This window comes from Cetorhinus maximus, chromosome 15, assembly GCF_964194155.1.
Source record: "Cetorhinus maximus chromosome 15, sCetMax3.hap1.1, whole genome shotgun sequence".
NCBI classification, from domain to species: Eukaryota; Metazoa; Chordata; class Chondrichthyes; order Lamniformes; family Cetorhinidae; genus Cetorhinus; species Cetorhinus maximus.
In genome coordinates, this window is record NC_135893.1 from 13,099,268 (window position 1) to 13,122,854 (window position 23,587).

Genomic DNA, 23,587 nt, shown 5'->3' on the forward strand with positions numbered 1-23,587 from the left:
AATTAGGAATAAATTGCTGATGCCTCAGCAATGACAATTTGCAGTCATATGCACCTATAACTTGGTAAAATACCCCGAGTTGCTTTACAGAATTGTAATCAGACAAAATTGACACCAAGTCAAGGAAGGAGCTATCAGGAGGGGATTACTAAAAGAGAGGGTCATAAAGAAGGAAGAGGTGGAGACGCATTGAGTTTGAAGTGGGAATGCCAGAGCCTAGGGCCTAGGCAGTTGAAGGCACCATCTGGTAGTAAAGGAAGGTGGGGATGGACAAGAGACTAGAATTGGAGAATACAGAGTTCTTGGAGGGTTGTAGGGCTAGAAGTGGTTACAAATATTGAGAGGTTAGAGGCCCTTGAGGGATTTGAACATCACACTGTTGTAAAAGGCACAAAAACCTTTATAGCTGTTCAGTAAGACTCTTCATTTTACTCTCTCTTTTTTCCCCCCCATTGTTCAGGTGACAGTGAGGTGGTAGATAACATGTATGAGACAGATCCTGAGCCACCAGCTGGGGAGAGCGGAGAAGAAGAGACAGAAGACAGCATCATGTCCCCGATCCCTGTGGGCCCACCATCCCCGCTCCCTCCCAGCAATGAATTCACTCCAAAGGAAGGGTCCCCATATGAAGCCCCTGTCTACATTCCTGAAGACATTCCAATTCCACCTGACTTCGAGCTGAGAGAATCTTCAGTCCCTGGAGCAGGATTAGGAATTTGGGCCAAGAAGAAGAGTGAAGTAGGAGAGAAATTCGGTCCCTATGCAGGGATTCAGAGGGTGACACTGAAGGATCCAAACTTCGGATGGGAGGTCAGTCATGTAATTGTTGATTTATTATTGTTCCTGATTGATTGGGCTCAGGGGTGCTACATGATTCAGACGAATGGCATTTTAACCCTGGCAGTTTGCCACTGGCAATATCCCTACCAGATTCCCACTAGTGCCAGCCTTCAGTATATATGATGTAAACTCTACACTTCTGAAGGGGCCCCAGTCCTCAAATTTTCATAGCAAATCTATGTCTGGCCCAGAGGAGCACAACAAGGTAAAATGAAGAGGGCGATGCTCTCAGATCATCATTTCAAAGCAGCTCTCATGCTATAATGTCACCAGCATAAAACCCCATTGCTGCACCTAATGAATCCTGTTGTAGTGTTGTAACATCGAAAGTGTTAGCAGAGCACTTGCTCAATTACGATCTTGTGCTTCTTTGAGGGCTAAGATTAAGTCACGGGCTTACCCTTATAACCACAAATGGTGCATCGGACAAGTGGATTAAGGAGATGCGGAGAAATTATCTCAAAAACAAGGAGACCCATCTGTCAAAAAAAATCCTTGATGAATATGTTACAAGATCTTATGCTTCACCAATCCAAAAGAATTGCACAGGGCATATTTTTATTCTGTCTTTTATTGGACGTTTACGCTTGTTTTTAATAATTCAAAGTTTTTCCAAAGGTATTTCACAACTTTTCCTTGTGAGTTTTGGTGCAGTTCTGAGAATTCAGAGAGTACCTAAGTTATTATAACTTTGGTGCATCGTTTGGCTAACGGTTAATGTGTTTGAAGGTAAAGTGTCTAACTGGGAGTATGTGCTACTGGACATTTCCTAGCTCTGGTGTCTGTGTTGTGCTTGTGTTAACCAGAAGGATTATGTGTTTCATACAAGCTTCATAAAAAAAATAGGATGTGACTGTTTTGGGAGTGACATAGCACTTCTGTCAATTGTGTTTCCAGTGTGGTATTAGTATAGTGCATGGCCAGGTAGCAGATAGTAATGTGCTCACTAAGTCATTCCTTCCAGTGAATTGTTGGATATGCTGCTTTATAATGGTGCGAGTCATGCCATGTACTGAGCAATGCATTCGTTAGCTGGTGAGACACAGGTATAACTGGTATATCTCCAATGTATAACTGCTCTGAGGCCAATTAGAGGCTAATTGTTTGTAGGCATATCCAGGGGTCAATCAGCAGTCAAAGGAAACCAAAAGAAAATAACTTGCTTGATTTTTACAGTTCGGCACAGAACTTTAAATATAACAAAAATGTGACAGATTTGCCTCAAAGTGTTTATATATATATATATTAGCAGTTCCCTGTGGCATTGCTCATATTGAATTGAAATATATGCAGCTTTGTAACAATAAAGCTCTTAGCAACAAAGTGTGACAGTGAAAATATTACAGGAAGCAAGTGTGACACTTACAGGATGTGCATGCTATATGCAAGATTCATAATGCATTACAGATATGTAGTACTGGTATGGGACTTGGAAGGCATGCAACGTACTGAGCCACCATAGAATATGAATCAAGTGCCAGTATGCGTGAAGCAGTTCTTGGATTCTAATTTATGCCTTGTTTTTATCCGACTAAAACAATTTCATGATCCTAATATCCTATTAACCTTATTGAAGAGTTACCAGGGTTTAAATCTAGTCCATGTTCTAACCTGATCAAAGAGATTCCAGGATCCTTACCCAGTCCGCATTTAAATATGACTTAGTCAACTTCAGGATCCTGATCCAATCCGTGTTTTAAGGCTGTTTCTCATTTCTGTTGATAATGTAATTATATTGTTTTACATTTGTCATTATGAAAGCATTTCCCTTTTTAGGGAAACAATGGCCAATAAAACAGAGCTGAATGAATGATTTTGTGTCTGCTTTGCTGCACAATACCAGAATTGTTTTCAAAGAATGGTCATTGCAAGACTATCCAGTGAAAGTGATGTAACATGGCTGAAGGTCATGTGATCTTTTCCTTTCAGACTTTGATCATTGGCCCCTGAAAGAATATCAGTTCTGCTCTATCAATTGAATGATGCTGTATTAATTCTCCTGTAATAAAAACAAAATTTCATTACAAGCTCAGTCCACCTGCGACACTTTTAAAATGACAAACCAATGGCAAATAGCACCCACAGCAATGGTGAACTTTTATCGGGTTGCCACTTTGACTGGGAAGATGAGGAACTAAACTACCTTACGACATAGTGGTACCTGCATCTTAAGTCATCTATATTTATAAAGAGCCAACAAGATGGCAGGTCTACCACTACAATTACCAAAATAATATAAGTGGAGTAATGTGTAGTTCACAGCTCTATATGTCTGTACTACTCAATCCTCAGTATCCATTATTCTCTGTCTTCTTCACTCTGGGTTATATGAGATATCAGTTATTTTTCTCATAATCCTGGATATGTTTTTTCTTAGTATTTGTTGTTTGATGACCATTTTATCCATGGCTGCTTAGGATCAACAAAAGCTTTGATCCTGGACACTGTTGGAGGGACGCTGATTCAGCTCCTTTCTAACGGAATTTGTTACCAATGCTGATGGAGTCCTACATGCACCTGCTGCCAACAGCACACTATGACTGCGGAAAGGCCTTAGCATTAGGTCTGGAACATTGCAGGGGGAAGGGAGGCTTGCTGCCTTCAGGCACAGGAAGCTCCAAGGATTAATTTAGACCCATTCTACCAAGACAGACAATTCAATCTATTGGATGCATAGCTTCAGGCTCTATCCATTCTCTGTCTATTCTTCTCCGACATAAATGTGTTTCACGAGAAATCGCCTATTTAAAAACCATTAAGTGGCTTTTATTGCAACATAATATTTCACTCACATTACTCAAAAGCTATTTAAATGAGGTTGCCTCTCTCCCTTTATATGTTCAGGTGAAGCTGCAGAACAGTGTCAGCTCTGTAGCTAATGGATTCGATATGTGTTGGTTTGAATTAAAAATCCTGACTTACATTTTCCTGCATTTGCAATACGGGCCATTCAATAAAATTGAATTTATCACTTGCAAACCAAAAGAAAACTCCAATTTGTACTTTTGGTGACAACAAAGAGGTGTTATTTGGAGTGCTGAAGTTTTAGAAGTGTGCACTCGCAGGGGTCAGTGCTGCACCCACTTCTGCCCTTGGTATATATGGATGATTGGGACTTGGGCAGATGGAGCACATTCTCAAAATATGCTGAAGACATAAAAGTGGGGGTTTAAAAACAGTGAGAACTGTAAATGTTTCAAGAAGAGAAAGGCAGATTAATGAAATTGACAGACAGGGGACAGATTCAATTTAATGTGGATTTTTTCTATTCGTTCGTGGGATGTGAGCTTTGCTGGTAAAGCCAGCATTTGTTGCCAATCCTTAATTGCCCTTGAAAAGGTGAATTAATATGTGGTAATAGATTTGAGAGGATAAATAAAGAAAAGGAGGATACACTCAATGGGAAGATGTGGAAGGGTATGGGTAAACAGGGAGATTTAGATTTCAAATGCATAATTCTCTAATAGTAAGAGGGCAGGTAGATAAAGCTATAAAGAAGAATAATGGCATTGTGAGTTTTAAAACAGGTGCACAGAGTAAAGTAAAATAAATGATACATTTGTACAAAGTGTTGCTTCAGTCATGATTACTGTACAATGTGTGGTTCTGAATTCAATATGTGCCATAAAAAGTGTACATCATAAATTTAGCAGGAATGGGAAACTGGTTATGAGAGAGATACTAGATATGGGACTCTATATACTAGAGCAGAGAAGGCTAGAAGGAGATTTAATGAGGTTTTTATAATTATGCAACATTTTTGAATGAGTGAACTGGGAAAGACTATTTTCTTTAGTTGGGGAACCAATTTCACAGGGGCATCAAAGCAAAATTATCCCTAAGAGACTGAGGAAAGTTTAGCCGAAATTACTTTGACGACTGTTGGAGCATGGAATGCTTTGCCACAGGGTGTTGTTGGGGCAGAGACCATTCTATTCCCTTCAAGGACAATTAGAAAAATATTTGAAGCAGGGGAAGAAACACAGCTACGAGGTGGAGTTTCATGGCCCCTCCTGCCAGTGGGATCTTCTGTTCCTGCCAAAGTCAATGGATGTTTAAATGGCTCGCCGTATTTTCCAGTCCCAACCCTGCCCCACCCTGCCATGCCAGGGCTGTAAAATTCAGCCCATGGATTAGAGTGGATGAGTGGGATTGGTCTTGGATTGCTCTGACAAAGAGTTGGCATTGATGCAATTGGCCAAATGGCCCCCCTTCTGTATAAACTTCGATGATTCTCTACATCATTGCTGAGCGTTGGCATGAGAATTGGCACTATTTTTTGTAAGTCCAAAACTGGACAGCTGTAAAGGATAGCTAGTGGGACCATGGCATGAGTTTTGAAATTTGTCTTATCCTGCTAAAGTATGTTGAGAACTTTAATAACTTCATTAATTAATACCCTCACAAGGTAGGAGTATGTGAAAAGATCCAGCCTGATCAGAATCAGCCTTTGGTGTCTGGTTTACATCTAGAAAATTTCATATAACCATTCATAAACTGGATTGTCAGGGTTTTACTAGACAAGCACAACCCCTTTAGTCCTTAGGTGAACACAAACAAAGTAAGTTGGCCTAATGTTATCAAAGCGATGTTGTCATTGACAACAGAGGTGATATCTCCTTCTCTCACTGGTGGCTCTTTCTCTGGTGGCTACAAGACAACACCGAGCTTTAATGTAAAACAGAAATTCTATTTTGTAACAGTTCCATTAGCAGTGTCAGAGTGTGTCAGGAAACTGATACATTGTGATATGAAAATCATATAAAATTTATTTGCCCATTATTTTAAGTAATGATAAAGAATGATAATGCAGTCTAGTATTTTAAGATGAGAATTGGAATCCTGCAGCAGTATCTGTTTTATTTCCGTGTATCAACCAGACTTCGCTTGTGGCAAGGAAGTAAAGGCTATCCCAAAAACTAATCCAGAAAACTACTTCAGATTAAATTGTGATTTAAGGACAAAAGGCATAAGAGAATGTAAGACTGATGTCAGCAAGTCCTTCTTCACACAAAGAATGGGAGAGGGGTCTTCCACATCAGCACTCATCAACCTGAGATCTCACATCTATTCTGTTTGCTGGATGGAAGATTGTAGGCTGGCAAATTCTAAGGCTGGGAAGCCAAAGCCTGCCATTGAAAAAATCTTTGGGCAGGATTTTCAGGTCGTCGGGTGGGCGCAGTGGGTGGGCCCAGCAGCAGTCAGGAAACGACCCGCCACCCGCAATCGACGATTAATGGTCGGCTAGCATGAAACATGCACTGAAAGGCTCAGCACTGCCAAAGTGGGGACGGAAGAAGTGCAAGTGAATGCACAAGTCTGCACATACATGGGGGAACATGCACTGAAAGCTTCCTGAAGACAGGGAGCTGCCTCAGGGAGCTGAACAATTTTAAAATCAAAAATAAAGATTTTTAAAAGCTGAAATAAACAGAATAAAAATTCTGACCAAAAGTTTATATTTATTTTTTATTTCACTGTGGAAATCTCATCCCGCCCGTGGATGAGGTTTGCTAAAAAATCAAAAGGCCGCCTGGCTGATTCACCTGCCCACTAGCCCAAAGGTTGGACGGGTAGTGAAAAATAGGTTTAACTTATTGATTAAAGGCCTTAATAGATCTCTTAATTGTCAGTGGGTACGCCGTCGACCGAAATATCACACGAGTGTGTGATGACGTTGGGGCACTTGCCCAACGTTATCGCGCACTATTTTACGCGTGATCAGGTTGGGCGGCGCCTGCCTTCAGGACGTAAAATTCTGCCCTTTGGGTGTATCGATGGAGGCACAGTCTCTCATTTGAGTAAGTTAGATGCTGTAATGTAGGTCTTTTCTCTGCCTGAATGAACTAAATTGACTAAAATGAGACTCACTCATCCATATTTATCTTCTGACCTGCATAGTGAATATTAAGGGGAAAAGCTAGGATAGATAGAGAGGATCTATTTCCACTGGTTGAGGAGACTAGAATTAGGGGCATAGCCTAAAGATTAGAGCCAGAGCTTCCAGGAATGAAATTAGGAAACACTTCTACATGCAAAGGGTGGTAGACGTTTGGAACCCTCTTCTGCAAACGGCAATTGATGTTAGATCAATTGTAATTTTTAAATCTGAAATTATTAGATTTTGTTAACCAGAAGTGTTGAGGGATATGGGCAAAGGCAGGTAAAGTGAGTTAAATCACAGATCAATCATGATCTCATTGAACGGAACAAGCTTGAGGGGCTAAATGGCTTACTCCTTTTCCTTTGAATTGGGGACTGCCTATAATGACTTAGTGCCCTCAGGGCAAATAGAGGCAGATAATAAGTTCTGCCTTGCAATTGTCACCATATCCCAAGAAGTTTTGTTTAAAAGTCAGAGAGGGAATTTATTCCCTCCCCTGAGGAGAAGGAAGCATTTAATTGGGTGGGAGGGTACCAGGTGGGGATCCCACTGCCTCTGCCCAAAGAAGTCTGGGGCTGGAAGGTTCGTGGATGACCTTCCCACCCTGCTGACAATTGAGATCCTTGAGACGCTGAGAGCCGCCCTGCCACTGCGGCTGACCCCTCACCCCCCCACCGATGACTCCCACCCCTCCCTCTCCCCACAACTCCCATCCCGCCCTCACTCACCTATGGCCTGGATCCCTCAGCGATCCTAGGCCTCTCCTTGGGTACATTGCTGGCGGCTACCAGTGCTCCCACTGGTGCCTGTAATGGACAGCTGTCAGCCTCTGATAGGCTGGCAGCTCTCGGCAGGTGAGATATCCACCTCTGGGGTCCTTGGTCCCGGGGAAGGCTTGCTGTTGGCCACTGAGAGGCACTTTGTACTGGTGGGCTTACCCCAAAGGAGAGAGAAAACAAGTAAGACCCCTGTCACCTGAACTTAATACTACCCAGTATTTGAGTTTTGCAGACAACAGTTGTAGAACCATTTATTTTTAAATTGAATTAGATCATATTGAGTTACAGCAAGTAAATCTCTGTTTAATGCAAAAGTCAGGAAGTTATGCTAAACCTATATAAAATACTATTTCAGCCTCAGCTGGAGTGTTGTGTCCAAATCTGGGCATCACACTTTAGGAACAATATAAAGGCTTTGGAGCTGGTACCAAATAGATTTACTGGAATGGTTCCAGGGATGAGAAAGTTGTGTCGATAGACTAGAGAAGCTGAGATTGTTCTCCTTAGACCATAGCATGCTAAGCGGAGATTTGATAGAGGTGTTTATAATCTGGAATGTGTTGCCTGAAGGGGTGGTTGTGGCAGATTCAATCATGGTTTTCAAAAGGGAATTGGCTAAGTACCCAAAGGAAAAACATTTGCGCGGGTATGAGGAAAGGGCAGGAGTAGTGAGACTAGCTAAAATGCTCTTGCAGATAGTCGACATGGGCTCGACGAATCAAATAACCTTCTTTCATGCTGTAACCATTCTACGATTGGCAGCACTGGTGTCAAATCAATATTAAACCCTGATTGACATTACTATCTGCCTCCCTTGCATTTTTCCAGCCAACGTTCCCTACCCACATGCCAACAACCTCATCAAAATGGCAGCCGGTGTGGGCAACACCAGAAGTGTGCATGCAGTGCATACAGCAGATGCCATTTTGGATGTAAAATAGCACTCGTAGGGCTAAAAACTAGGTGTTATGGGGCCAAATTTCATGGCCTCTATTTCTTGTTTCTCCTCCCCAGATATTATCTCCCTCCCTTCCGGGAAAGCATTGGCTTATATTTGGTTGCACTTACCATCTAGACTCATCTCTGCAGAATGGCCAGATTCAAGCTTGTCTTCAAATCCTTCCATGGCCTTATACAGTCTTTGCCCGATCTCCAGCCTCTATTCCCTCTAACACTCTTCTAGTTGTCTGACTCCAGTTTTCTTCCCCAGAGCCAATCCTTAACCATTCTTGTAAATCTTTTCTGCACCCTCTCTAAAATCTTCACATCCTTCCTAAAGTGTGATACCAAGAATTGAACACAGGACTCTTGTTGAGGCTGAACCAGTGTTTTATAAGGTTCATCATAACCTACTTGCTTTTGTACTCTGTGCCTCTATTTATAAAGTCCAGAATCCTGTATGCCTTTTTAACCTTTTTCTCAACCTGCCCTGCCACTTTCAGTGATTGTATGCATATAGCCCCGAGGTACCTCTGTTCCTGAACCCCCTTTAGAATTGTACCTTTTATTTTATTTCTTATCGCTTTGTACCTGGGATGACAGGATTGTCGTATGAGGAGAGATTGGTCTGACTCGGCCTATATTCACTGGAGTTTAGAAGAATCATAGGGGATCTCATGAAACGTTTAAAATTCTGACAGGAATTGACAGGCTGGATGCAGTGATGATGTTTCCTCTGGCTGGCGTGTCTGGAACAATGGGTAACAGTCTCAGAATATGGGGTAGACCATTTAGGATTGAGATGAGGAGAAATTTCTTCACTCATAGGGTGGTGAACCTATGGAATTCTGTACCACAGAAGGCTGTGGAGGCCAAGTCACTGAATATATTTAAGAAGGAAATAAATAGATTTCTGGGCTCTAAAGGTGTCAAAAGAGTATGGGGAAAGCGCAGGAGTATGGCATTGAGATAGAGGATCAGCCATGATCATATTTAATGGCAGAGCAGGCTCGAAGGGCCAAATGACCTACTCCTGCTCCTATTTTTTATGTTTCTATGTTCTTCCTACCAAAATGTTTGACTTCACACTTCTCTGCATTAAAGTTCATCTGCCATGTTCCATTCCACCAGCCTATTTCTTTTTGATGTCTATCACTACCCTCCTCACAGTTCCCTGTAGTACACGGCAGAGTACATGTCAAGATTCATTGTGACCTGCTGCATGCTCACCACAATGAGGCCACAGCCCATGCCACGAGCTATGGTACAATGGACAGAATCTTGCGGAGGCAATGGGGGTCTTGGCCACTGGCTGAAGAGCAGGCATCACCTCTTTTTGAGAAGGCCTGATGCATCTTTTGTCACTCAGACATTTAACAGGCTGGCGGCAGGCCTTCTCCTGGGATCAAGGACACTGGTGGGGGGGCAGAAATCCCACCCATGAGAGCTGCCAGCCAATCAGAAGCCAGTAGCTCTTCTGTACTCAGCAACGCCACCAGTGAGGCAGTGGCCACTGCCTCTACTATACCACCAGTGTCCTCAAATCGAGGCGGGACTCACGGACAGGTGAGTGATGGTGGGAGGTGTGTAATGAGGTATGGGGGCACTTGGCAGCTTGGGCAGGAGGGTGGGTTTCAGCAGGCCTCCCCTTTCCCAATGCCGGGTCCCTCGGTCGAGCACTGAGTGCTTTTGAACGAGGGACCCTCCCCCTTCACAAACCCTGGGAGCCCACAAGCAAACACACTAGGGTTTTCTTGTCATGCTTCCTGCATGGCGAGCCCCCTGCCTGCCTCTGGGTTAATACCAGCAGCAACAGGATGAGGCCCTTAGGTTAACATTAATTGCTCACCTAAGGGCCTCATTTGGTGGCGTGGCAGGAAGGCCATCCACAGGTCTTCCCGCCACAAACTTAATCAGGGTGGAGGTGGGGTCCCTAATTGCCACCCTCCTGTCTGATTAAATGCGTCCCTGCCACCAAACCTGCCACATGGGAGGGCAAAAGATTCCACCCAATATGTTTGGGTGATGCAGCAGTCATGGTTGAACAGCTGGCAGTGTGGGCAAACTGTGAGATGTGGGTGTGAAGCTTGCAGTAGTGCTAAGTGCAGAGAGTATGGTGAGGCAATGAATGTTAAGTATGAGTCATGACTGATAGGGATTGTTGGTAAGTGAGTGATAGGGATGTGATGCATTGAGCAATGTATGAGGTTAGTGGTGCAGTTGATGGGATGTGACATTTGACTGACCACCTTGACCACTCATATGAGGTCACTGAACTTTTTTGTGGCACGACATCCAGGTCCTCATGGCTAGACTCCTGGCGTTGAATGCCACAGCTATTTAATCCCACTGCCTTTATGAAGTTTGTCTGGAGGTTCTCCTGGCCCCTGTGGATAGATGATATCTCTCCTCCTGTCCACCTCCTGCACCAAATCCTCCAGTGCAACAGTGGAAAATCTTGAAGCCTGCTCTTTGCTATGTTTTACCATTCTGTTTTTTCCCCGCATCAAAACCACTTTTAGAGTAATTTCTGGTTCCCACTCCAGCCAAAGTGCACATCCCCTTTAAGAGATTCAGGCTAGTTTTAAGTTGTGCAGGCTAGCTTGAAATTGTGCTAGCCACAATTTTGCTCATGATTTTGCACCCCCTGCCATTTGCAGCCATTTAACAGTCCGCTTAGTGCTTGCTGCACACTACAATGATTTAAATTAGCAGGTAGCACAAAGTTTGCATGCTGCCTGCATCAGAAGCAATTGGCATGGGTTAATGACCATCTTGATCCCTGAGCCTCTTTTCAGGGGCAATTGAATTTCACCGCCAGAGGCTCTGCAGAGGTGTTTGGGTGCACAGCCACTGGGAAACTTCTCTCTGGTCTGTATTTTCTATCAGACACCATTGTTTACTGACAGCACATTGGCAGACAGACTGATAAAAGTCTGACTCTATCTTCAGACCTTCAGAACACCTCTGCAACATATAATACAATAAAAGATAATACACAAATTTAAGTGAAGGACATCTTGGAATGAGAAAACAAGGTCCAGATTCTCATTTGAAAAGGGATGCTGACATTGATTTTCTCTTGCCTTTGATAGTTTTGTGTTGAAATATTTGGACTCAGAATGAAACAGCCACACCTCAGAGCAGTGTAACCATTTGACTGATTCCCATGACTAATAATCAACCTTCACAGTCTGACCAAAGCCAAGGATCAGCTCAAATCTGATCCCTTTATGTTGGCATGTATCTACATTCCTTGGTATTGGGCCCAATTCAAAGGTTATCACAAGAAGATACTGGTGTTGTCTTGTTGGTAGATAAGGCCAACACAGTGATGGTTACCTTACCCTAAAAGAGAGTTGTTAAAAAATAGATCAATTTCAGGACACACATTAACGTAAAATCAATTTAAAACTATCAAGTTAATGAGCAACTGAGAGCTTCCCCCCCACAGCTTGTTGGTAAATCCACTGCTTGGTGGTACTCAGTCAAACAAACTGAGAAGACCCCAGGTTTGATCACCAGTTTCTATTTAGTTAGCTGATCTCAGTTAAGCTAGCTCTGGGTGATCCAATAGCTTTAAGTTATTCTCTAGGTGAAGGGAGATGGAAAAAAATTGTCTGGGATTCCTGCTCATTATTCAACAGCCCCTTCTTGACCGTCCACATCATACAGAAATCAAGCAAGGAGAGAATCAAACTCAACCTAACAAGGATTCTGTACCTCAGTCAAGTAGTTATTTGCCTTTTTGTGAGCCAAGATAGCATATTGGCAGGCTATTTGATTGCAGAGGGAATCATGGCAAAGCTTGATGCCATCTTCACACACAAGAGACACATGTTCCAGCAGGAGTCACTGGATAAAGATCAGGAACACGAAGCCCATTGTTTCAACAACCCAGAACTGCTCAAGCCAGTTGTGAAAATGTTATGTTTCTCTATCTGAGAATAGGGGGAGGGAAGGGGAAGGGGGCAGAGGAACATGTCCAATTTGCACACAGCAAGCTCACACAATAGGCAATGAGATAGGTGACCACATAATCTGTTTTAGTGCTGTTGGCTAAGGGATAAATATTAGACCAGACACTGGGGAGAACTCCACTGCTCTTTTTTGAATGTCATGGGATCTTTAATGTCTACCTGAGAGGGCAGATGGGGCCTCAGTTCAACGATTCATCAGAAAGACATCAATGCAGCATGGGTTAATGTCTATATCAAAATAGCAAAAGGAATTTAACATAAATATTTTATAAAGAGTGTTAACAGAAGCATCTAGATCCCTTTGGTTGCTTTTTCTCTCAGTGATCCGGATTGTGTAATGAGTTGCAACTTAATCCCTGTTTCTCCATATCTTTATTTAAGAGTTTTCCAAGTTTTATCTGCATAGGTAATTTGTTTCCGCTGCTGCTTAGAGACACACATTCAAATATACAGACACAGAATCACAGGGAGGCATGTTTAACCCCTTCGACATGTTTGCTTGATTCCTCCCCTTCTTCTGATTCTTTACTGGGTATGTTTCCACAGGTGCTGTCAGAATATCAAGAGGTATCCGTGGGTTGGCATTATCAGAGAGAGTCAGTAGAGTATTCAATGACGAGGGCTGAGGGTGGGTGGGGTATTACACAATCTCCAACCTCAATATTCACAATCGCATTGTACACACAATATTGATGAGGAACAAGGATCTTGGCTAGCTTTTCCTCTCCCAACTCAGGAATCAATTGGAGAAATCCAATTAACTGAGATCAGCTAGGTCAACACACGCCAGAAACTTATTTTGTCTGTGTGGTTTAGCCCTATATTGGGCAGTCTGTTTATCAACTGACACACTGGGGGAGCCCAAAGCTTGTTCTGTTACATGCTTTCCTCCAGTGCATTGCACAATGAATATGCAATGAGCTCAACAAGACAGTAAAATATTCAGCCTCCAAATTGTGCATCCTCCTCAATCGTGGGACAAACTGCAATTCACGGAATCCACGTTGTTTATCTTTGCTTATCTGTCATCAGAATATTTTTAACCACCCACGTTGACCGAAGGACTGATAGTGCTGGCCAAGCAATTATCAGTGGATGAGCTTTGATGGAGGCCATCAGTTTATTGAGTTGCTGTCCTTGTGTAACAAGAACCATGAAGCAGGCAGGTGTAAGACCTTTGTGATATGAGAAGAACAAGATATGTGATCAATATAACAGGTATTTAAGGTTCACAAAACCAGCACAAAGCTGTTAACAGGTAAAAGCTGGAGTAACAGTGTGGAAAGGCGCCAGAGACGATAGCACCATCACTCCAAGCAACCCCAGTCTTATTTAATTCTATCCCCTTCTACTAAAATAATAGAATCTTACAGCATAGAAGGAGGCCATTCAGCCCATTATGTCTGTGCTGACTCTGTGGGTGGAATCGTCCCAGATTTGCACCGAGTGCAGTGGCAGTCATGAAAAAGGATGTTTTACCCGCTAGATGCAATGGTGGGTTTTCGCACCATATCGTCCCCTTCCCGTCTCATTAATTATGCAGCTACAGGAAACATGCCATCTCACTGGTGGGCGACCTCTGATTTGCCTGTCACACTGTTACCTCTCGGCTTCCTCACTATGGGTGCAATATTTGAACTGCAGCCGTGCACAGTTCTCAATGCTTGCAGCCCAGGACTGCTCCGGTGAAGACATGGTCCCAAAAACCAAGAAGAGTGTAGCCCCCCGATTCAGTGATGCATCTCTGGGATGCCTTCTGGATGCTGTGGAGGCCCACCATGATGTCCTCTAGCCCTGCTCTGGCTGCAGGAGACCCATCAGTCTCACCACTCCAGCTTGGAAGGCAGTGGCAGAGGTGGTCAGTGCCAATGCTGCACACAAGAAGTCGGCCATCCAGTGCAGAAAATGGATGAATGATCTCATCCACGCCGCCAGGGTAAGGCAACCATTTCATCACTCTAAACTCACACACTCAAGTCCATCACACAGTCACTGGCATCTCACTCACAGCCAGCTCAAGGGACATCAGCACTCACCCTCTCAAATCTCTATCTATCCTCATCTCCTCTGGAGGCTGTCTCCTCAGCCCTTACCATCTTGAGGCCACTTGCGCAGATCAACATGTACCCCCACACACACCCTGGAATACCCCCTTTTCCCCAGTACAGCCCTCGTCCTGCAGCCTCTTCCCTTGCCTAAGGCCACTTCTCTCCCATGCCAAGCAAGCCTTAGACCTGCAGCCATTGAAAAGCCACCCCCCGCCTTACAGCTGCTCTGGTACATAGAGACCTGCTTATGAGCCCGCCTAAAAGTGAAGTGGTGCTGCCTGCAAAACCTGGTGCTGATGACAGTCAGTGCTGCCCGAAGCAAGGTTGGCAAGCAAACCTCAAAGTCCTGAGCGAAGTGCAACTCACCAGGTGCATGTCGCTTATGTACAGTTGTGACACACGTCGGCCTGCAATCACGCCCACATGCCCGGATGATCCACTGTGGGGGGATGATTCCAGTGAGCAGGGCTTATGATGAGATGCTGAAGTATTGAAATTAGGTTCCTGACATGTGGCAGTGGAAAACACGCCCCGCCATTGATAGATGGAACGGATGATGGCAAACTGGTTTCACGATGGCGTAAATCTGATTTTTGGCCTTCTCGCCATATTGTCCACCCGCATCCGCCATGATGCCTGCTGCCAATGGGACCAGATGATTCCACCATGTGAAAGAGCTATCCAATTAGTCCCATATATCCCTTTTTCACATAGCCTGGCAATCTTCTTTCCTTTTCAATTAGAAATCCAAATCCTTTTCAAAATTTACTATTAAATCTGTTTCTGCCATCATTTCAGGCAGTGCATTCCAAACCTTAACAACTTGCTGTGCAAAATAAAATTCTCTTCATCTGCCTCCTTTAATCTCCCCTGTTATCTTAAGCCTGTGTCTTCTGTGATCTTGGAATTTCCAATTAAGATCGCCTTTATCTTGTTCAATGGTGAGGAAAGACTTTTCCCTTTTTTTTCTAACTTTATTCTTAGGAGTGCTGAAGCCAAGTGAAGCACCTCAACCACTGTCCCAACTCAACTCAGCTAACTCAGCATAAGTCAGCAAATGTAGCCAGAGCCTACTGCTGTGAGTGAAACAGTTGCAAAACTGGGTGACAACCATAAAGAAAATGGTGCATAAAAGCAAAATACTGCGGATGCTAGAAATCTGAAATAAAAACAGAAAATGCTGGCAGCATTTGTAGAGAGAGAAACAGAGTTAATGTTTTGAGTCCATATGACTCTTCATCACTTTTCAGGGACTGGACATCCATAGTGAAGATGAGGTGGTTAGGGGCAGGAAACTGGAAATTGTTGATATGGTGTAGGGCATCAAAGGAATCGTGATGGAGGAGGGAAGAGACTGGACAAGGGGAGGGAGAATGGAGACAAGATAGGAAGAAGTGAGTTCCACGGGGTAGCAACAGGCTGACATGATGGGTCTACCCTGACAGTCCTGTTTGTGGATTTTGGGAAGGAGGTAGGAGTGGGCTGTGCGGGGTTGAGAGACTATAAGGTTGGAAGCTGTGGAGGGAAGATCTCCAGAGGAGATGAGGTCAGTGACAGTCCTGGAAATAATGGCTTAATGTTCGGTGATGGGGTCCTGATTCAGGGTAGAAAGGAAGAAGTGCCTGAGAGTTGGCGCTCAGCCTCTGCAAGGTAGAGGTAAGTATGCCAGACAATAACAGCACCACCACCCTTGTCAGCAGGTTTGATAACAAAGTCAGGGTGGGGCTTGAGGGAACGGAGAGCAGCAAGTTCAGAAGGAGACAGGTTGGAGTGGGTGAGAGGAACAGAGAAACCAAGATGGCTGATGTCATGCTGACAATTCTCAATGAAAAGATCAAGAACAGGTAAGAGGCCAGAGGGAGCGGTCCAGATAGAGGGAGAATACTGGAGGTAGGTGAAAGGATCCATTCAACATGGGGAGGACTCCTGTCCAAAGAAGTGAGCACAGAGACAAAGCCAATGGAAGAAGAGTTCAGCATCACGCCAAGCCCAAAATACATTGAGGTGAAAGCATAAGGGGATGAAACAGTCCTTTGCTGAGTATACAGAATGTTCAGCATCAGAGAAGGGAAAATCAGAGGGTATAGTGAATACATGGCAAGGGCTGAGATTAGAAGAAGGGATGAGGTCAGAGGGACGGGAAGGGGTGGAGGGTCCCAGATAGGCGTTGGTATCAATGAGTTGTTGGAACTTGCATTCCTTGACACCTGAAAGGGAGAAAAAAAGGTTTCTTAAGGCATCAGATGAGACAAAGAATAAAATGAAATTAGGGACAAGGAAGCTTTGAGATAGGGTGGTGCTGGAGAGAAAGGTCAAGTGTGTGTATATGGCGGTGCATGGCACTGAGTGTGGGTTTCAGGATGCGGTGAGAACAGCAGTCTGAGGAACATTGTGTGTCTTGGAGATACCTGTAATCATGGGTGGATTCGAAACATGTGGAAAGGAACGTCAGTTGGAATCCACATGGGGTAACTCGGAGACGGGGACAGTCGCTGAGGAAATATGGCTGTGAAAGCGAATTTTGGTAAACACCTTGTCAAACACTAGGAAGGAAATGGAAAGCAATGGAGGTGAACAGGGTGAAGGAGACAAAGGGAAATCTTGTCAGAGAGAAGAGAAGTACCTTTTCAAGATAGGCATTTCTGGAAGAGAAGTTTTTTTTAAATTCCTTTACGGGATGTTGGCTTCTCTGGCTAGGTCAGCATTTATTGCCCCTCCCTAATTGCTCTTGAGAAGGTGCTGGTGAGCTGTCTTCTTGAACCACTGCGGTCCCTGTGGTGTAGGTACACCCACAGTGCTGTTAGGGAGGGAGTTCCAGGATTTTGACCCAGCGAAAGTGAAGGAGTGATGATTTATTTCCAAGTCAAGGTGGTGAGTGGTTTGGAGGTCAACTTTCAAGTGGTGGTGTTCCCATGTATCTACTGCCCTTGTCCTTCCAGATGGTAGTGGTCGAGGGTTTGGAAGGTGCTGCCCAAGGAACCTTGGTGAGTTTCTGCAGTGCATCTTGTAGATGGTACATACTGCTGCCACTGTTCATCAGTGGTGGAGGGAGTGAATGTTTGTGGAAGGGGTGCCAAACAAGTGGGCTGATTTGTCCTGGATGGTGTCAAGCTTCTTGAGTGATGTGGGAGCTGAACTCATCCAGGCAAGTAGAGAGTATTCCATCACACTCCTGACTTGTGCCTTATAGATGGTGGACAGGCTTTGGGGAGTCAGGAGGTGAGTTACTCACAACAGGATTCCTAACTTCTGACCTGCTCTTGTAGCCACAGCATTTATATGGCTAATCCAGTTCAGTTTCTGGTCAATGGTAACCCCCAGAGTGTTGATAGTGGGGGATTCAGCGATGGTATTGCCATTGAATGTCCAAGGGGCAATGGTTAGATTCTCTCCTTTTGGAGATGGTCATTTTCTCGCACTTGTGTGGCGCGAATGTTACTGGCCACTTGTCCATCCAAGCCTGGATATTTTCCAGTTCTTGCTGCATTTGGACATGGACTGCTTCAGGATCTGAGGAGTTACAAGTGGTGCTGAACATCAGTAAGCATCCCCACTTCTGACCATATGATCGAAGGAAGGTCATTGATGAATCAGCTGAAGATTGTTGGGCCTATGAAGTGGCAGTGAACTAAACACTAAGATAAATGCAAAGTACTGCGGTTGGATGAAATCTAAAATAACAGAAAATGCTGGAAAAACGCAGCAGGTTTTATAGCATCTGTGGAGAGAGAAACAGAGTTAATGTTTGGAGTCCATATGACTTAAGTGAATCTAGGCCCCAACATTTCTATAAAACCACCATAAACTGCTAAACCTTAATGGGCAGGATTTTCCCGTCAGCGAGCAGGGGGCAGGGCCCGCGCGCCGACACGTAAAATGACACGCAGTGACGTTGGGCAGAATTCCTGATGTCACCGTGCCCCATTTAAATTTTCAGTTAGGCGGGGGCGCAGCAAAATCAGCTGTGCACCCACCAACCTGTCAATGGCCAATTGAGGCCATTGACAGAGTCGTTGAAGTAATTAATGGACCTGCCCGTCCAACCTTAAGGTTGGCGGGCAGGTCGGGAGCCCTGGCGGGCTTCAAAAAGAGCATGAAACCTCATCCATGGGCGGGATGAGGTTTCATGTAGGTTTTTTAAAATTTACTTAAAATTTTTTTTAAAGTTATGGACATGTCCCAACTCATGTGACTGTATCACATGAGGGGACATGTCAGGGATTTTTTTTCTATTTTTAATATTTTTTATTGTGGAGCTGATCTCCCTGAGGCAGCACTTAGCCTCAGGGAGATGAGTGCGCCCTTTTGTGTGCATGCGTGAAAGAGCGCACTCTTGGGTTTTGGGATTCCCCCCGCCTGCACGGGGAGCACATAGCACTTCCTGGCGGACGTCATGCTGGGTGGGCCTTAATTGGCCCGCCCACGTAAAATGGTGGCACGCCCCCGATCAGGGGCGCTGATCGGAGGCGCGCCTCTTGCGCGCCCGCACTTCAACTTCCCCCCCAATGGGGGGAAGATCCTGCCCAATGTCTTACACATAGTTCACTGAAAGATCACACAAGCCTGTTATTGTGCATTACATACAAATCATTTGAATGCATGTAGGTATTGTGGCACCACAATTTCAAGGTAAAATGAGAACTGTAGCACATACATGAGGAGTGATATTTATTTTTGACTTCAATGGAAAAGAAAATCGCACTAGATATAAAATGGGTTGACAATTCACTGTTGCCTGTTTTGTCCTCTACTGAAGACTTATTTCACCCCTCATCGATGTCCAATAGCTGTAGGAATGTTGGATTAGGGGTATCTGGGAAAGGCCTCCTAAGTCACATATTACCATTTTGTGTTTTGTAATTCAATGTCTATGACTCCTTGGTTCTTACTGGACCTGCGTCACCATAAGCTGACAGCTGATTTTCTGTTTCTGCTTCCTAGCTTGTTTGGTAGTATATTTACTCTGGTGTACATTACCAAAACTTTAATCTCCATGATGCTCCTTTTGTTTCTGAAACTTTCTTTATCTGTTTATTCCTAACATGACAGGTAGAATTCATTTGAAGGTACTTAACCTCAAACTATCATACTTAGACACTGAGTTCATTTAGTCACACCCTCTCAAATTTACAACACCTTCACACCCTTTTTAGTTTCAATTTTGTCATTTAATAAAATATATTTATTTGTGTGGGAGAGGGGTTTTGAGTGGAGAATGATTCTCAATGTGCGCTATAGCCATTAATAATACAGGTGATATAATTGACTGCTGGTCTAGTTGATTATTAATAGAATTTTCAAATAATAATTGTTGAATGTTTCCTGAAAATTTCACCCAAGGTTAAAACATTTATTGGATTGCATAAGTCTTTATAACCAGCCTTGTTTGTTGTCTTCATGTTCACCTTATGAGGTGTAGAACTGCATTTCATGAGTACTTTTCAATTTCTGAGACTGAATAGCCACTTAATAAGACAGTGTTATTACAATAAGGTATCCTACCAGAATCAGCTGAAAACCATTTGTTCAAATAGCAGTGTCTCATGAATCAGGAGCAGGGAGAAGCACAACTTTTAAGGACAGGAAAAATCATTAAGACCAAACAAGCCTATCTCAAAGATCAAACCCATATCTCTCAACCCATCTCTCTAGAAATCAGCTTCTTCCCTGGAGTACATTGTTGAACTTCCTCAAAATAAATTAGACCCATGTAATGGGGAACCCCTACATGCAAAGTACCTTGTTCCCTTCTTCAATCAGTCCTATGGACAAATACCATTACAGCCTAAATGCATCAGAACTGGTCATTCTCTAACCTACAGGGAGTTGTCATTTAACAAAGAGGAGCCAAATGACCCCTTTGACCTCCATAGGATCAGGCCTACTGTATATTAACAGCACAAAGTTACATAAACACTGCTGAAGTCTTCCATGAGAACTCAGTTGGCTAGTGCACTGCCCAGTATGCTATTGAACTATTCCAGCCAGAAATTTCCAAGGTTTGTAAGCTGTGATTAGTTAGCTGATCTCTGTCATGTATGCAATTAGGGCATTTGACCTCAGCATCTCTGGACTAGGCAGGGGAAAAATTAACTAAGATTCCTATTTTGATCATTGTGGATGTTTGGTAAGGACACAATCTGCTTAGCAGTCGATTAACTAACAGTATTGAAGCGTTAGACCTTCCCAATATTGCATGGGTTAGGCCTTCCTGGCATAAGCTGGGTTAGGCATCATTAACATTGAAAGAGCTGGGCTGCACCAGCACTGGCTGAGTCAGGCCTCACTAATAACAGATGGATTCATTCTCCTTGACGTTAGTTTTGTTAGGCCTCAGGTTAAGTTAGGCTTTGGCAGCACATGGGGAATTAGGCCACATCTGTATTGGGTGGGTTAAGGATTCATGATATTAGATGGGTTAGGCCTCCCCTATACTAGAGGGATTTGAGTTCTCCTTTATCATTTGTGCTGGACTTCACCTGTACTGGATGTGTGAAATCCAAGTAATTATTGCCAAAGATTTCCTACTTTCTCAGAGCACAAGTTCTGGACCAGTCAAATAACTATGTGGGAAGAAACTTGCAGAATTTCACCTTCCCCTTATTTATTTCTGTTACAACAATTGATTCACTTACCATATTAGTAGTTTGAGGAGACAGCAGTGAACAAATTCTATCCAATTACTATATTGTCATATCCCAAGCTAATGTAATCTATGAAGACTTACAACTGCTTGTCATTATGCCCATTATATTAATGTAGCTAATGAAAAGGAAGGCTGTACTTCAGTATGGTATTCTTACTCTAGTGAATCTGACAGGAAAAATAACAACCACTATGCTTTTGGAGCAGTATGACCATAATTCTCTGTAGGGTTGGATTTTTATAGAGATTTCCATAGTGGGTCTCAAGCAGAGAAAAAAAAGGACATGCTTTATTTATTGTGATGTGTTTGAATTTATGTTGGGTCTTCCAGCACATTATTTCCTTGCTTGCTGATACAGAAAGCGCCACTCATAGCCCCTCTTATAAATCACCAAGGGTTTTGCCATTTTGCCCCAAGGGTCAAAACAACAATGATTGTGGTCTTTCAGTGAGTAAATAATGGCATTTATCATGCTTCTGTTTATCCTGCTAATTAAGCAATAACAGCTCAAAGTAACCACACGGGAAGGGAAAGAATTCTACAGAAGACATGAAGGAAACTACAGTTCATATGCTGCTGCTCTACAGAGCTAAATTCTGTATTTTCATTACCAATGTTTTTCTGCCAAGCCCCCAAAGATGTGAAAAGTGCTATCTGAAAGGAAAAGAGAGATTTGCATTTATATAATTCCTTTCATAACCTCAGAACGTCCCAAAGTGCTTTACAGCCAATTAAGTATTTTTGAAATGTCGTTGTAATATCAGGAAATGGGGAGCCATTTTGTACACACCAAAGTCCCACAAAGAGCAATGTGATAATGACCAAAAATTAGCTTAGATCAGGGCTGTCAAATACATTTACATGGTGGGTCTGGTTTGGCATCCTGGTCCTTGACATGGGGCACACTCCCCAAATTTATTTGGAAACACTGGGAGAGAAATTGGTATGCATTTCACTTCCTTTTTTAATGTAAAATGGGTGGTGCATTGTATACTAATTACCAGGCACAGGGTCCTGTGCTGATGTCATGGCTGCCATTATATTACTCCTTACAACTTATAGGCATTCCTGGCAGGCTGCCTAAAGTCAGCAATGAATTAATTTGAATTTGCAAAAAGGGTACTGTGCCAGTCTTGAAGTTGAAAATTGACAGTGCAGATCTCCTGGGCTGTAAGAAACAATTGCTGGTATCCTTTGAATGGTATACTGTAAATCGTGGGAAGAGCGAGGCCATGTTCTTCGGGAGCTGGGCTGATCGATCCTTTGTCCCCTTCACCGTCAGGGCTGACGGCCTGAAGGTGCTGGGGATATGGTTCAGAGGTGACCAGGGCATGCGTTAGAAACTGGAAGGAGCGAGTGTCTATGGTGAAAAGGAAACTGGGCATGTGGGAACGACGCTCCCTCTCCATTGCGGGTAAGAACCTGGTCATCAGGTGTGAGGCATTCTCACTGTTGCTGTACATGGCGCAGGTCTGGCCCATTCCACACTCCTACGTGGTGGTGATCACCCGAGCCATCTTCCACTTTATCTGGAGGTTGAAAATGGATCGTGTCCGCAGGGACGCGATGTACAAGCCTCTAGATAAAGGGGGAAAAAACGTGCCCAACATCGCCCTCATACTGATGGCCACCTTTGTGTGTGGCTGCATCAAGCGGTGCATAGACCCTCAGTACACAAACACCAAGTGTCACTACGTGCTGAGGTTCTACCTGTCCCCGGTGTTGCGAAGGATGGATCTGGCCACGCTGCCGCGGTACACTCCAAGTAGTTGGGCCGTGCCGTACCACCTGTCCCTCGTGGAAAAATATATGCAGAGAAACACCTTTGACCACAAGTCCATCAGGCAGTGGTCGGCACGTAACATCTTAGAGGCCCTGAGGGAAAAGGAGAGGGTGAATCCTGTGGGATGGTTCCCCGAGCAGACTGTCAAAGTCATTTGGCAGAATGCCTCATCGCCAGAACTTTCCAACAAGCACCAAGATGTAGCTTGGCTGGTGGTGAGAAAGGCCCTCCCCGTCAGATCTTTCCTACACGCCAGGAGTCTCACCCCCTCAGCACGTTGCCCTCGAGGTGGCTGTGGTGGGGAAGAGACCGTTGTTCACCTCCTTGTGGATTGTGCCTTTGCAAAGAAGGTCTGGAGAGAGATGCAGTGGTTTCTGTCGAGGTTCATCCCGAGCAGTTCTGTGACACAGGACTCTGTGCTCTATGGGCTGTTCCCAGGGACACACACCGAGACAAACATCAACTGCAGCTGGAGGATCATCAACTCGGTGAAAGACGCTCTTTGGTCTGCCCGAAACTTGTTGGTCTTCCAGCGCAAAGAGTACTCCCTGACCGAGTGTTGCAGACTGACACATTCCAAAGTCCAGGACTACGTGCTGAGGGACGCACTAAAGCTTGGGGCAGCTGCCGCAAAGGCGCAATGGGGAAGGGTCGCTGCCTAAGACCTTTCTGCCACAGTGCACCGAGG

The 23,587-nt window shown here is 44.1% G+C and overlaps 1 protein-coding gene across 10 annotated transcripts in view; it reads left to right on the forward strand.

The window, feature by feature from the left end:
* prdm16 (PR domain containing 16) overlaps window positions 1–23,587 on the forward strand; it is a 798,908-nt gene that overhangs the window by 260,005 nt on the left and 515,316 nt on the right. For all 10 annotated transcript variants that reach the window (XM_078557892.1, XM_078557902.1, XM_078557895.1 and 7 more), the window contains exon 2: window positions 461–810. In XM_078557892.1, the coding sequence (XP_078414018.1) occupies window positions 461–810 (350 nt within the window). The remainder of the gene's footprint in view (window positions 1–460; window positions 811–23,587) is intronic.